The sequence below is a fragment of the Contarinia nasturtii genome, unplaced genomic scaffold (assembly GCF_009176525.2).
Source record: "Contarinia nasturtii isolate CC-2019 unplaced genomic scaffold, AAFC_CNas_1.1 Cnas_scaffold_1240, whole genome shotgun sequence".
Classification (NCBI taxonomy): domain Eukaryota; kingdom Metazoa; phylum Arthropoda; class Insecta; order Diptera; family Cecidomyiidae; genus Contarinia; species Contarinia nasturtii.
The window spans coordinates 3,866,466-3,883,142 of NW_022198581.1; the positions used below are offsets into that span (position 1 = coordinate 3,866,466).

Genomic DNA, 16,677 nt, shown 5'->3' on the forward strand with positions numbered 1-16,677 from the left:
GAATTAACGTCGATTTGAAAAATGCCTTGAAACACACATTTTTCGATAACCCGTCTACCAAAACCATTTTCAATTTGAAGAATAAATATGTTTTGAATTTGGCTACGATGTCATATGCAAATATAGGCAATGCAATTAATGATCGCATACTTGAAAGTGCTAATTGAATCGGAATTTAAATCAAGGTTTTTCTCTTTCTATTGTGTCACCACATTAAAATATCATCTGCGTCCCCCAGCCACCTGCCAAACTTTCGATAAATATACGGCTTTCAATACTTTCCTTCATTTGGCGACTGGCGACTGTTTTTTCTCTCTCGCTCTTTCTCTCTTCTAAATTTTTATGATTCTTAATTTACATTTATCTGAAATCACCTTGAAAGCGATCTTGTTATGTAGATGAAGAGAGATAAAAAAAAGTTGCGCTGTGTATAATGTAATCATGCAAGAGATTACGCGAATTTTAATAATAGAGGAAAATTGTCCTCGATCAAATAAGTTAAAATTATGATCTACATTTGGTCAGAAAACGCAACAGCAACATCTACAGCTGCAGCAATACCAATATATACTTGGTATGCTTCACTTTTCCTTTCATTGATTCTTTAAGAAAAATTCGCATAGATTTTTGCGCATTCGTCATTCGCGTGTGTTGCGAATGTGTGCTTAGTTTATGTGATTGTGCGCGTGCTGCTTTTTTATGTGTATTTGTGTGTGCACGCGGCAATCAACCGCAAATTCTTCATTAGATCTATCTATCTATCTTTCAGATATTGAATGCAGAAATTATAATGTTCACCATTATATATGCTAAGTGGATCTCTTGTTAGTTGTTTATTTTTTCTATCTCTCTCTCTCTCTTCTTTTCCTTTTTCTTTCGTTTCGTTATTGCAATTTCGAAGTATTTTGCATGCAATTTTGAAAGTGAAACGAATTATTTTCGAAGCGCGCAAATTTGGGTCAAATGTCACGCTGAATTATAAACAAATTCTAATCACAACGATTTTTGTTGTTGTCTCTCACTTCTATACACACAAGTTGTCAATAATTTTCGACAATTTTTTTTTGAAATGGTTCTCTCCAAACAGTTTTTGCATAAAATTACATAATTCATGCACCACACACACATGTACACAATGTATATCAGACGGTGATTGGAGTTTTGATGAATGAATGCATGTGCATGTGTATGTGACAGTTCTTAATTGAAATGTACTTTGAAAAGCTCCGTTGAGAAACGAGTTGCTCACACAATTAATGGTCGCAAATGTGTAACAATTATGATTATCGTTAAGAAGCCGGCTTTTCTCATTTAATCACAATATTAACTTCGATTTCAAATGATCGAAGTTAATTTTATGGTTATAATAATTCATCCGAAATTTGGTCAAAGCTTCAATGGCATTCACAAACGGTGGAATTTGAAATCATTCCGATTCATGTGTTGGCTTTCGCTAGTGTTGACGATGCAAAGCGGCCTAAATGGATTTTTTTTTTCAAAGAACAGATTATCTTTTTTACACTTAACACAAGTGAAATCTGAACAAGTTCCATTGAATCCCATATTTTATATGATTGCCAATAAATTTGGTTGTTGTTTAAAAAAACACTTTTCAACCGAAAAAAAAACTTTCGTCAGTTATCTCACTCTCTCTGATTTCTGATTGTTTCGCTCTCGTCTTTGGTTCTTTTAATTTCATGTTCCCGCCGAAAATTGGTTTCAAAATTGAAGTAAATTAAGCAATTAATATAATTGATTCGTAACACGCAAATCACCAATTCACGGTTGAAAATTTGCATGAGCACCGTAATGTTGAAAGAAAATACACTTGAAAATTCGAACGAATAAAAAAAATTAATGTGAATTTAAAAGATTTAGAAAAAACCGTCTCATGCAGCGCAACGATTTATGTCTTTGATTAAATGACACACTTGAAATTTTAAGCCACATTGGTGGGTACCATTTGTTTAATCATCAAAAAAAAAAAATTAATGTTAAGCGTAATGAATTTGAACAACGAGTGACGAACGGAAAAAAATATATATTGCAAACTGTATTGATTTCAATCGCGGAGATATTATTATTTTACTGTTTTATTGTTTTCTCGCGCCGTCGATTATACAAACTACCTTACAAACTGTTGGTGGTTTTCAACAAAACATTAAAGCAATAATAATTTCACGAATTGCATTCTCACACAGCCCGATGCATGGGTAGAGGCAGTAAAGAAATACTACTAAATAAATGAGAGGGGAGCAAATGCTCGAATGAAACGGTAAGAGTGTGTGACAAAGATGGTGTGATTCGAGTGACGAGTACGAGACAGTCGGATTCGAATTGCAGTGCGCCAAAGTGAGTGCACAACAATTGCATAGTAGATATTCACGTGAAGAGTACGCGCACACTGAGATTAAATGAAACGAAATGAAACAAATGAAAAAAAAAATAAATTATAATAATAACAACAACAAAAAAATTATTATTGAGATACAACACCAAGAACGCGAGGAGAATTCACTTCTGACTCTCTCTGTGTAAAATGTACGACTCTCGATCAACAACTGAAAAAAAGTACACAGATAAAGTACACATCGCGCGCGCGTACCGAAATCAAGATAAAATATGAACAACAACAAAAAAGAGACAAGTAAAAATTTATAAATAAATTTTTTCGGAGTGTGTTGCGCCCGAATTGTAATAGGCAAAAGCACACACCACACAAACCTACTAAACTACAAACTAATTACTATTAGTTGCAAGCTATCTATTTTATGCCTGTAAACCACGCGGCAATCGAGTGAGAGCGAGATCGAGATAGAATAGATTGGCGGACAAATACAAATGCTATATGCACCGTGAGTGCGCTTAGTCTTAGCTCTATTACTGTTGTTCGGCTGCTTTGCTGTCGCCGTTGCTGCCGTCGCTGTTGCTGCTGTTGTTGTTGTTGCGCTTCAAACGTCAGTGGTTCATCACACAAGTGCATGCACACAGAAACCCATATATATTATATATTTGCACATTATTTGGTGCCCACAATTGGTGTAAATCTCACAAATGCAATGCGCAAAAACGAAATAGAAACACAAAAATCCAACAACAAAAACAATTATTTTTGCACCAAAATCAGATACACATAAATTTATGTGTATTTTACTCTTAAACGAAAAGACATAGTTCTTAATTCATACATGTGTAACATGGTGCGTTTGCATTGTGTTTTTAAGATCGTCCATTATAAAGTAAATACTCATTGGACATTGGGAAAACGACGAGAGAAAAAAAAGAACCAATACATACAACCACAAAACTATTATTTGTTAGATCATCATAATGTGTCAGCTGTATTGTAAAATTTAACGATTTTGCCACGTTTGAGATTCCAACACACTCACACGCGATTTTATCACAAATGGAGGTAATGAAAAAAAAATTGTCGTTCACATTGCAACAATAGACGTACAGCTTCTACGAAGCTCCCTCTACCTATCTAGGGATGAACACAAGCTCAATCTTCACATCTTATTCGTCTCTCTCTAAAAACCCATTTAGTAAATCCTTCAAAATTCCCATATTCTCTTCTGTTTTTTTCATTCGAAGTCTAAAGGAAGCTTTTTTCTCATTCAAGCACAACAACAACAAGAATCCAATTGATTTGTTGTTCGCAAAAGTTTCAAGTTCGTTGTAGTTGAAACGAAAAAAAAAATGCAAAATGTATTCATTTTTTATATAATGCAATATTCAATATATGTTTCAAATTTATGAATGCACCCACAAAGTGATCGTCGGGCGAATTCCTTTCGTAATAATCATCGCATAAGCTCAATTCAACTCATTATATTTGTTTTTTTCATTTGGTGTGTATAAAAACTTTGCAAATAAAAATGCGCAGTTGTTTTATATGAAGTGGAAGAAGCGTGACGAAGAGAGAAACAAACGAACAACAGCAATAGCAAATCATAGTTATCTCTATGTATGATGAGCAAATGAAAAGAATTCAATGGTGGGCTATTATAGTGACATATGCCAAAAAAAAGTTGCCGAAAGTCATGTGTGTCAAAGTAAAATACAGGACAATTGCGACACATCTTATTGCGCCCAAGGATAATCGATACATAGCGAATGAGAGAGAGAAAGCGAAAAAAGCCCACGTACAGTATATTGTAGCAAAACAAATGGTTCGCTATGTGTTACACAAACAGGATTGATGGTTGTCATTCTTGTCGCTTTTTTTCTTCTTCTAATTCATCGGTTTAACATTCCTGTGATTTAATTCAGTTCATCAAATCATATTAATTAAATGAAAGAAGAAAGAACGGCACATTGAAATCATTGCGCACGGATGCATGTTGATGGGGTACTGTATTTACGTTGATGTGGATGCCTCATGCAGGCTCAAGGTGCTTTGTGTGTTAGTTAGCACAACCACATCGATTGTCGAAGAAAATAAAAACACAAAAATCATATGTTCACATTATATCGCAACAACAACAACAACAACATATAAATAAAAGCAGAACAAAAAAAGATTGTGCAATAAAATTCGAATGCGCGCACTTGTTTGCGTTTAGGCGTACAAGATAAATGATCACACATTTTATGTTCTAAACTCTTTTAGTGGCAGTGCCGTTGCCGCTGCCGCTGCTCTTGTTGTTGCGACTCTTTCAATAAAGTGGCGAAAAATTACGAGAAATCAATTCTAATTGCATATTATGATATTAGATCAAACTTCGTTAAACAGATACTTCACTCTTTTGTGCTTTATTTATATATAAATACGACGATAAGTATGCATATATAAATACGCAAATAGATTTTTCAATTTACATAGGGATTGAGAGCGACGATTCGTGTGTTTTTAAACGTTATTTTTAGAAAATTGGGAAATGAAGGAATTTGAGTTGTAACATTTTGAAAACCGAACACAAAACTTTTGTCAATCTGTGAGCCAATTTGTTTTTGTTGTTGGTCCGTTTGTTGCTGCTTCTTCATCTACTTTGAGTTTAATAGAAAATTGAAAATTGAACATAAATATGTAACTAGGTCATATAATTATTCAGTTAATACCATTAACCAAATGGTGGGAGAGATGACGATAATGCTTCCCTTTTAGAATCTTACACCCACACACACGCTCGCATAATTGCGTACAAAAGCGTAATGTATTGATTTTGTAACATTTTATTGCAAAAAAAGAAACAACGACCAAAAAAACCAAACTAACTTTGACCTTTAACTTTTGACCCTTAAAACATGAAGTAAAAACCGCATTCGGTGACCGCGAAATTAACTCTCACATTTTCTTTGGAAATGTTGCAGTAAAAGAACATATTTTCGATGAAAATTGACCAGAAATATACATCTGTTGTTTATTTACCAAATAAATAAAGTCTTATCTTGGCGATTATTCGATTTTTCGGCGCAGACCCGAGATTCAATATAAATTTAATTCAGATTCAATATAGATTATCAATAATTCGTTATATGATTAATACATTGAGACATTGAACAACGACGAAATTCATTTGTATATCAAAATATTGTGCCATTTTCATTTGATTAAAACTTAAAACTTAACCCTAAATCAAAAAGTATAATAAAGTCCTTGAACACATACCCCAAATGATGCAATTGTTCCTGTCCCATTCTGCCATTCTGCATCGCGGAAAAATTGTAGTCAATGTTAAATACTTACTTTGAGCATGCATTGCGTTGATTCAAATGGAAGAATGTTTTTTTTTTCAATTAAAAAAAACCCAGATTAATTCGCCAATGAGATTCAAAGTCATATGATGAAATACGTATTCAATCCACTGAGATACCACCAGCTGTGTTCACTTGTGCTAATTGCAATGGAAACAGCGAGCACAGGGAGTATCCCCAGTGATTCAAACACACCAATTATGTTGTTGTTTAACTTTGATCTCCCCCTTTTTGCGCATTTTGCTCATCCAACATTTCTGTGTATTATTTTTTAATCAACGGCATTTCTACTCCCTTTCAGTCTCTCTGTTTCACATACATTTTCGGATTTTTTTCCAACCATAAAATTTGTTTTTTTTTTTCTCGACTATTTCAACAACGCAAAAGCACCGTCAAAAACTTCAAACCAATTCCGAACGCTTTCGTGCGAACAAAAAGCTGTGTAGATGGACACACTTGTTATGCAAAAAAAAAACAATTCATACCGATCATTTCATTTGAGTCATAAATATAAATACACTATTCTTTCTCAAGAAAAATGTAACAAAAACTGATTAATGGAGTATTTTTTATGAAAAAACAACAAATAAATATTCTTCGTTACAAACACAAAACGGTATAATTTCCGGCCAATGTTATAAATCCGACTCGATCTATATTTGTAGAAAATTGTACAACTGACGCAATTGTCTATATTCAAACTAATCTGATCTTATGATTTGAATATGATACAAATGTTAACAATTCCGATTTTTTTTCTCACAATTTCCGTCAATCGCCCCAAAAAAAAAACTTGTACAAATGCCAAAAATGTCGTGAGCAAATTTAATTATTTGGAAGAGGAAAACAAAATGTTCACCATTTGTATTGTGGTGTAAATATATGAAATTACATTGCATCTGACAAGCGAGCCTCAAACGTTGGTGTCTTCATGTTGTTGTTTTTTTCTTTCTTATTTCAAATTCTCATTGACGCTCACTATTTGACCATCGGAAAATCGAACACAATGCACAAATTATTCAACTTATTATTTCAATGAACTGAGACGATGTGAATTATAAAAAGGAAATTATTTTTATTAATAATCAAATCAATTTCTTTTTCTGTTGCAAGAGAGCGCGCGCGTTACACAAACACATCTTAATCGAATGTGATTGTAATGAAATTAAATTTTATTTGGTAAAATTTTAAATGACAATCACTCTGTTGTTGTTTTCTAAAAAAAAAAGAATTAATCGAAAAAAAATATTTAAAACAAAAAAAAAACCGCGACGAATAAAAAACGATCAAATCCGAATTTATCGAGTTATTGTGCACCAATGTTTAATAAGCATATGCGCGAGCTAGATATTACGCCGCTAACTTTTTCGGAATATCTACAACGGAAACAGCAGCAAACCGATATTCAACGTTGTATGCGTTGGAATTGTGTATATTTGTGTGTAACAATATCATCATCACAAACAAATCGTTTTCGAATACAGCAAATACATTGAGCTGATTTTCGTTCTTTCTCTGTCTTTGAGAACAACAACAGATGAAGAATAAAAAAAAAATTATTATGACAAAACGAATAATCCAAAGAAATTTATATAGATGTAAATAAATAATTGCGAATTGTGACTGTACAAAATGCAAACCAAAAATTTTAAATATTGAAACTGATTTATTTTCGCTTCTCAATTTCGAAATTCGGTGGAAAAATTTGAATCGAATGCTGCACCACAAAATTGTGATATTGTTGTTTTGATGGAATTGGACGGTTTGAGACTTGAATCGCGTTTATTACGTTTCATTTTTTCTATTGAACTTGACTACGACGAATAACACGACGACAACAACTACAACGAATAGTGTATGTGAACCTATACATAATCTCTTTCTCACTTGCTCGTTTCACTCTCTGTGTTTCAAACCGAACCGAACTTGTCGTTTTCCCACCGAGAAATGTTATGTTCCAAATGTTTTCTTCGCTTCTACACACAATCGACTCATATAATTTTTTTTCTTTCGTGTATTTAATATTTGCGTTGTGTTTTGGACACTATTCAAGTGAATGTGTATGTGCATGATGTATAAATGCAAAAAAAAGAAGAGAAAAGAACAACAATAACAACAACATTCTATGTATTCGTATCGACGAGAACGGCGATTGTGTATTATGTACACATTGAAAGAGAAAAGAAATGAAGAATGTCGTGTTTTTAATATATACATATATGTATCTATATACATATTCATGTGTTCTGCAATGCAGGGTCTGCGTGTGCGCTCTGATAGCGACCTTGACAGTGAACTTGAATCAGTTCCTGTTGTTTGCTAGAAAAACACATGCACACGACCGCACATCACACAGACATACCAGCATTCCGTACACACATCGCAATAAAGACGAACGATTAAGATCGAAAGGGAGAGAGAGAAAGAAAGAAAGAAAAAAAAAAAACGATGAAAAAACAACAACAATAATTTGCGCGCGCGACGAAATGAACGAACCACAAAAACGTAATATAGCTCTGTGTCTCTATGTGTATATACCTCATCATCATGATCATTGCCGTCGTCGTCATCATCATCACCATCATCATCAGAGGATGTTTTGCAACAATGTCGATTGATGTAGAGATGTACTTTTTTTGTTAAAAAAAAGTGTTTGTTTCTCTCTTTCTCTCTGTTTTTTTTTTTTTTTTTTCATTCGTTCTCGTGTTTTGTTTGAAACAATCGTAACGTATTTGAATATCGCGAATACACCTTTATTGATTCATTTGTTTGGCACCCAGTCAGAGGAAGGGCATATCTTAACATTTTTTTCTCATTCCACATCGCTCATTCCCTCATTCTATCAATCCATATTTATCTAATTAATGTTCAAAACTAGAATATCTCACATCAATGACAGTGTCATCCGATTCTGCATTGCATTTGAATGCAATAAGTGTCTCGCTAATTATCTCAATGTGATAGATGTCGCTCGTTTAAATGCAAATAAAATAAGAAAACTTTGTCATTACACAAGCAAATGAGAAGAGAACGAAATAATAAATACAACACAGAGACATATACTACGAATTGTTACGCAGTTAATAAATTCGAGCTGACATGATAGGATGGCATTTTAACAAACAAACCATACACGCATATCGGTTGGATTCTTCTTCTTCTTCTTTTCTTTCTGTTTTTTTTTTTTGGCTCACTTTGAACAGATACATTGTTTTAGCCAGTACAAGATACGATTGGTGCTATCTCTCTTCTTCTTGTTTTTTTCTTTGAAATTGACGAAGGAAAAAGAAATGATTCTCGGTAAATGTTCGAAACCATAGAATACACATCATATGGTTTATTTAATATGGTGGCCCTTCTGACTCATTCACTGTTTATGACCAAGCAAAACGAAGAGAATAAAAGCAGTCTGACAACAACATGTTTGGCGGTCGATAAAATTGTTTTCATTTCAGTGCTTTTTTTTTACTTGAAATGACTAATCGCGATCATACATATAAACATTTCTATTTAGATCGAATTCATTCGAACTACTAGCCAACTGCAGCACCTTACAAACATTTTTTTTTATTTCAACAAACGAGACAGATGGAAAAATTTCTACGACTCTTGCGAAAACGCGTTATTTTGCGATTGATAAATAAATAAATATTAAGTAAAGAAAAAAATATCGTTTCTTTTAATTCCACGAATTGGTCGTTCGGTTGGAGAGTGCGTCATTCTCGTGCCATTATGATTACTTATTTTAGTTTTTGATTCTTTGTGCGGTCGGTAAAAAAAAAAAAACAAATTGTACAATATGATGAAATTCGGCGGTGTGATGGAATTTCAACCAAACAAAAAAATTTAGCATAATGCCGATATGTTAAATTCGAATCTTATGTTTATCGTGAGAAAAATCAAGAAAAATTCTAACTACGATTTATCATTTCTCTACACTGAAACGACAAACCACTTAAAACGATCTCTTTTCTACTGTATTAATATTTTTTATTTTTTACTTACCCCATATGATTGTAGAATTTAATGATTCAACTTTAATTTACGTTTCATACAATATAAATAAATATTTAAGTGTAAAATGTAAATAAAATCATTATCACAGAACTGACATTGCAAAACAACTGAATGTTTATTAACGGTGTGTTGGTATTTTCATTTAAATAATCAAGTGATAAAAGTCTTAAATGGCAGAAAATGTCGAGTTTTTCGCTTCTTTCGAACACAAATTGCGTTTCAAAATCAAACTTTGAATAAATAATTTTGTCGTTTTCGTTATAAATGTATGGTATGGACTGCACTTTTTCAATGTTATGTTGGTTGTGCTCTTCGTGCCGTTTGCTGGCTTGCTCACACACTAACTTGCTCCGCTTGTGCACGTCCTATATCACTCGCGTGTTGTGTACATCTCTTGTTGAATTTGGAAAGACGTTTGTTCGAAGGAAAATCTGGCATTGCTAGTCGACTGAAATGAGAGGGAAGAGCGAGAGAAGAAAGTGTGAGCTGAGAAGATGGAGTGAGAGGGAAATGAAAGAGTGAAGGAAAAAGTAAATGTTGAACAAATACGACAGTGAATTTTCCAACGTCATATGTCCGCAGGAATATGGTTTTTGTGTGATATATTATGTGTTGTGCCGTGTCAGGGTCTTTTTCACATTCAATCCATGCGGAATATTTTTGTGTTTGTGTGTACGGTATGAAAATATATGTGTCTATCAGCAACAACAATAAGTATTCCATTCCATATGTACATCGTCAGTGTGCACTCCATAGACATAGATATTATAATGGCATTCAGACATTTATACTTTTGGTTCTGTATACAGGCACACATAGTCTCGTACGTGTCAACCTGTTCGTAATGGGATCTGAATGCAATCAGTGCGCATTTTTTCAAACTCTTAACTCCATCCATATATTGCACACGTTAGCTCCTTTTTCCACTCAATGGCGTTCGACTCGGTTCGTCTCACTTTCTCCGAATGAATTTTAGTTGCAATGAAAATCACCATCTCATATCACACACGTACACACACATTATTCCAATCGTGCCGTCTCCGTCTCTCTTCGGCATATATACATTCCCTTACATGCAATACAAATTGAACAAAAAATATCAGAATATTTTTGATATATTTTGTTCCAATAATGGAAGGCTTTATTTTTATATTTACCGTACATAGCACACAACTATTATCACTAGCAATCACGCTTGCGCCATTAACATACGAACAAATTAAAACAAATACATACACACATTTTCACATACAGTGAGCAAAGGCTCATATATAATAAGTTTCTAATAATAATATTGCCGCGCACAACAATCAACCACAGAAAAAGGGCTAACAAGAGAAAGAGAATGGCAAAATGGAAGTGAAGGAAAGAAAGAGCGAGAATTCATGAATTATGTAAATAAAATTGCATTTTGAATGCGCACCATTTTAACAATATTCTAGATAGATGCACATAGAGTCAGATTTGAGGCAAAAGAATATCTCCAATGCAGCAAGCAAAATTTTGAAAGTCACACAGCTGATCTGCAACTTTTGAACTATCGTTCTTTTTTCTCTCAACATATTTCATCACATTGTAACGAATGCGAACGAATGAACGTATTTAAGTGTGTTAATTCAAAAATTGAATAAAATGAAAGAGAAAAAGATAGAATTCGAATCTCCAAAGAATTAATTTTTGCATGATTTGAATGAGTTATGACCAAAATCAATCATACGAAGAGATTGTTGTTGCGACCCAATTCAATTTTGGAAAATTTCAAAAGAATTTTTCAACTTACACTTTGGATTGGACGCCATACATAATCAAATTTGAGACGTATACATGTGTGCACCACCCAGTACACAACAGTTGTGTTATTGAAAGAGAAAATAAAGCAATCAACGTAAACCATATTGGAAACGGGGTAAATGCAGAAAACAAAATATTTTCCCAATGATAACTTGAGCACTATATGCGATGAAAATATGATCGCGGTCGTGTGGTCCATACACAGTTACATATGACACGGTTGTGTACGAGTACATATATTTTTGTTGTTTTGTTTTCGTCTTGTGTACTTATTGTTTTCATGACAAGAGAGACTCCCACAATACACATACACGAGCTTATACCAACAAACATAAAAACCACCATCAGCGATGTGTGCCGTTTATTGTCAATGCTCATTTCAGTTCTCTATATACTGCATATGCGGGTAATATTATTTTGACCTTGGCCTCCAAAATAAATAACAACGACGTCAAATGTGTTTGTGTGCGCCTTATGCGACCGAATACTTAAGGATTGTTGCTGTACAATTTCAATTCAAGTTCATATCTTTCATTCTCACTGCCTTTAATTCTGAGAAAAATTCCAAAATCCACAAATAATACGGAAAAATACACGGAACATTGATTCATTTTTAATCCATAAAGCGTGTAATTGTGAGTCATATTAATAGTATCAGCCTGATTCTAATGGTTAAATAACCAATAACATAGTATCTTTTTGGAGGATACGAGTTTTCGATAATTGTAAAACTGATGGCGCCATCAAACGCCTACTTTGTCATTTTCCTTTCGTTTCGCGGAAAAGCTTGAACGATTCTCGGGCTTTTTTTGCAAGTTTTAAATCATTCGTTAGCTTAAATTGCAGCTTTGGATTCCATGAAATAGAAAAAGCTTCAAATATTCTTGTTTGAAGTTTGTGCACGGATAAGGGTACGTAAAATAAAGAAATAAGTAAAAAAGCTTTTACAGGAATTAACATTTTCCAACGAAGTGCTGTAGTGATTTTCACATATCTCTACATTTGTATTTCTTTTAAGGTGGGCGAAAGAACTTGACCCAGATCACTTAAGATAAACAATTGTAACAACAATATTAATGCATTTGATTGCACTGACCAGAACGAGTGATTACGTAGAAAATAAAAAGACAATATGATAATTCAGAAATGATTTCGCATGGATAATTTGATGCCCTAATTCAATGATGATGTAAATGACTGTGATGAAACTCTTGCAATGATGTTAAAAAAAACCTGGAAAACATAGCCCCAATTGTAATAATAATATCAACAATTATGAATGGGCAAATAGTTTCATTCACGTGCAATGGAAAAGGAATCAATTTTTAACCCTTAACCGGGCAGGTCAAAATCCTAACGTTATCGGGCAAGTGGGGCCTCTGAGGCCCGACGTACATTTTCCATGCAAATTCAATGAAAAAAAAATTTCCATTAAATTTATACGACGAAAATTATTGTTTTAACATAATAGATATTGAATTGAATATGTTTTTTGTAAAATATAACTGAAAAAATGAAAAAATATTCAATATTTATTCCGAATCAGATGAATTTAAGTTTCAGTTCAGTAGTTGTTTAGTACAAATTTTGCACTTCATTTAAAAAAAAATTGATGACATTTTGTATGGATAATGTACGTCTGTTACTTGTTCAAACCTCAATACAGCGCTACTTAGGGAACCAAATTCAAAACAACTTTTATCGACGACTAGTAGAAGGATTAAATAATATATTACAAAACAATTTTATTGATTAAAATAATATTTTATGCGATTTTATGTATCTTTTTTTTAAAAAAAATGCGCTACCGGGCCTCTGAGACCCGACCTGCCCGGTTAAGGGTTAAGGGTGTTTTCTCCATTCAAAAAAATTGCATATGAGTCATATGATATGAATTTGGAAATGACGAATTGATAGCACCGCACAAGCCGAATATTAATTCTTTTAGACTATTCACGTCTATTGGTTTTGTTTTATCAAAATCAAATTTCTTTTTTTTTTGTTAGTCGGCGTTGCTCATATCTATAAACAGATAGAAAAGAAACAATACCGATATAGTGATACAATTTTACCAGTGCCTATTAATAGCTACTATTTGTACACAACAATTTTTGCGAACTTTAATGTGAACAATATTCAGAATCTATCTACAAAGAGTCACGTTGAAGTTCACAAAAATTGCTGTGGTCACACAATCGAAATATGTATAAATAGTAACTACTAATAGGCGCTGTTATTATAGTATTATTATAGCGGTAGTATTTTCTACTCTCTGCGTTGTAAAAGAAATGCCAACGAAAAAATATCTATATTTTTTATGTATTTACTGTCCCTTTGAAGGAGATTCTTTTGCTGTGCCATTCTTTTATTCGAAAACATTACTTTTGTAATCTGTGTCATCCACCCGCTATATACATCGAAAGAACTATAATAGTCTTTACCTGGGTAGTAAGCAATTTCCGTTTTTTACTTTCAACTTCAACGCTGTCAATCAAGAACGTCGGTCACAACAATATCTTCGCTTCAACTATTTTTTCTTTTATTAAATTTACATTGGACGGTTGCAGATATCGGTTTTCGTTTATTCAACAAATAAGTAGGCAAATGACCTGTCTTTATTTTTACAAAGTATATTATCGTCGCAAATGTCACAAACAAACCATTTTGTAAAATGTTTGTGTCATTTGTGAATGATGGCAAATTTGTATGTGCATCGAGGCTGATATCCATCTAAAATTTAAATTTTATCAAAAACAATAATCATATTTTTTTTAGCTACATCGAATTAAAACTACTAAAATTGGAAGATTCGTTGGAAATTGTCCATCTTCTTGTTTCGATTTCGACTTGGTCATCTTTTGAAATGTAACAAATCACTTTTTATACGGTGTCATATGATGATAGTTCCTATCGATTGAAGTATATCGTCCTCAATCATCTCTTTTTCTATCCACAAATTACATAATAATTTTGCAGAGTTTTTCAATTTAAAAATACAACTGAAATATCTGTCCACCTTTATAAGTAATAACTTCGACTTTTTCCATTGCACATTAGGGATACGTCTTCATTTGCTTTAATGCAACCCTCCCTCCTGAATGAAAGTGTGAATGCCGTTCCCTTTCAACGATAAATCAATTGAACTATTGAAAATGTATTGTTTCAACAGAATTGCACGTTTAGACTCGATCAATATTTTCAAATTTGATTGACATTCATCAACAATAATTATTGGCTGTTGACATTCTTCCGTACGTAATCGAATCAAAATTTTGCCATTGCATTTGTACACAACGTTTTTCTTGTCTGCTTTGTGATTTCCTTTGTAAAATAAAAAAAGAGATATCATTGACATGGGGAAGAAACAAAAAATCAAAGAGAATTATTATTATAAGATTTATAGGGTTTGTTTTTGTGTACACACACCAATCGGCTTGTATCAAATACAACCGCATTGACGGCATTGACCCATGATGCAATGAATTTTATTTTTAGACGAATTTTGTGTCGCATATAATCGCAGAAGTCAAACGTCTCTTTTTTAAAGTAAAAATATGTTACTATCACCAGAAATAAAATGAAAAGAAGAAAAAGTGTTAAAAAAACACAAGGTGAACTCATTATTACTTTGAAATCTGTTTTTTCTCAATTTTCGAATAAGTTTTTTTTTAATGTCATCGAACTTTACCATTTGTTTACACAAAAAAAGTTAAAGGAGTATAAAAAAAATTCATGTTTTTTATTTTGCAATCATATTTCAAGCGTTCTATTATACAGACTGATAGGAAATGAATATTTGACCAATGTTTGATTTTTTGTTTATTGAATGAATCATGTTCTACACATATGATTTATACGCACAGAATAACAACAAAATGAGAGGTCGACTTAATTAAGTGATTTTGAAGTGTCACATATGAGATGTCTATGGCCACTTCAAATCTTTGGCCGTTCGATCGCCAATTCCTTGAATTTATGTAGATTTTAATAATAGTTTTTTTGAACGCCGATACAACTTAACTGGACTAAAGTATAAAAGACGATGCCGGAGAGTAAGCGGCATCAGTTCACTCAAAACGCTAGCAGCAACCGAACAAAAAACATCTTTCAAAATGTACAAATTGGTGAGTGAACGGTACAATTTTACCAACAGAAATGTTGTGAAGTTGTACGAATCTCGTACAGCGTTAATTAAAAAAAAGTAAATAATTTGATTCTGAATATTTTGTTTACCACTATTCTCGGTAGATTTTATGGACTACCATCTTTGCTTTGGCCGCTGCCAAACCAGGATTTTTACATGGCGGTGTACCAACTTTTGTTTCATCACCAGCAGGTATGAATAATATTCATTGAATCATGTGAACAATCGATACAATTCGAAAACACGAATATTGATGAAATTGTTATAAAAATTATTTTTGTATAGTTGTCTCAACATACTCTGCATCTCCAGTCGTCGCAGCTCCAATCGGTAAGACCTTTGTTTCAATCAATGCCTTTATATTGTTTCGCAACGTTACATTTTTTTTTTTAAATGTCGTTCAACTCAATTTACTTGGGAAACTTTATTGTGCACATTATTTGATGTTATTATCTTTTTTCATAAAGTCGCAAGGGCTGTCGTGTCTCCAATCGTCACATACTCCGCCCCAGCTGTTGTGCATGCAGTTCCGGTAGTGAAAACACCAATAAGTAAGCAATTTTTTGAGTCACTTTTCACATCATTGAATTCCGAATGATTCTGATACTTGTTCTTTACACAGTTACAAAAACTATTGTTTCATCACCAGTCGTCGCATATTCTTCACTCCACACCCCAGTGGTTCATTCAGCTCCAATAGTTCATGCTGCTCCAGTCGCATACCATTCTTCACCAGTTGTGTCCTGGTAAACATTTATGAGATGATACCTGTGTGTTCTCGATATGACTATAACAAAATCAAAGTTATCATCAAGAATTTACTAAATTTGCTTGCTTTTTTCGCACAAACACATTTTGTCTGTATTCCTCTCAAAGAAAAGATGGATATGGAAAAATAAAATTAAAAACTATAAATTGGAGAAAAAAAACTCTTTTATTGGATTTTTTCGAAATAATATTTTTCTAAGTCAGAAAAAAATTTGATTGCTTTTTAACTGATTAAAATCTGATTTAAAAAAAAAAAT

The 16,677-nt window shown here is 33.0% G+C and overlaps 1 protein-coding gene across 1 annotated transcript; it reads left to right on the forward strand.

Annotated features, from left to right (window-relative positions):
* The first annotated feature begins 15,396 nt into the window (after window positions 1-15,396).
* LOC116345372 (cuticle protein 16.5-like) lies at window positions 15,397-16,575 on the forward strand. Its single transcript, XM_031774668.1, has 5 exons — window positions 15,397-15,632; window positions 15,757-15,844; window positions 15,938-15,982; window positions 16,120-16,203; window positions 16,275-16,575. Exons 1-5 carry the CDS (start codon window positions 15,621-15,623, stop codon window positions 16,400-16,402), a joined length of 357 nt encoding a protein of 118 aa, XP_031630528.1. The 5' UTR covers window positions 15,397-15,620; the 3' UTR covers window positions 16,403-16,575.
* The last annotated feature ends 102 nt before the right edge of the window (window positions 16,576-16,677 follow it).

Excerpts from the sequence above, each read along its gene's own strand:
- LOC116345372 (XM_031774668.1), top strand. Across the intron at positions 15,845-15,937 it reads TTTTGTTTCATCACCAGCAG|TTGTCTCAACATACTCTGCA; the intron begins GTATGAATAATA and ends ATTTTTGTATAG. Across the intron at positions 16,204-16,274 it reads GGTAGTGAAAACACCAATAA|TTACAAAAACTATTGTTTCA; the intron begins GTAAGCAATTTT and ends TTCTTTACACAG.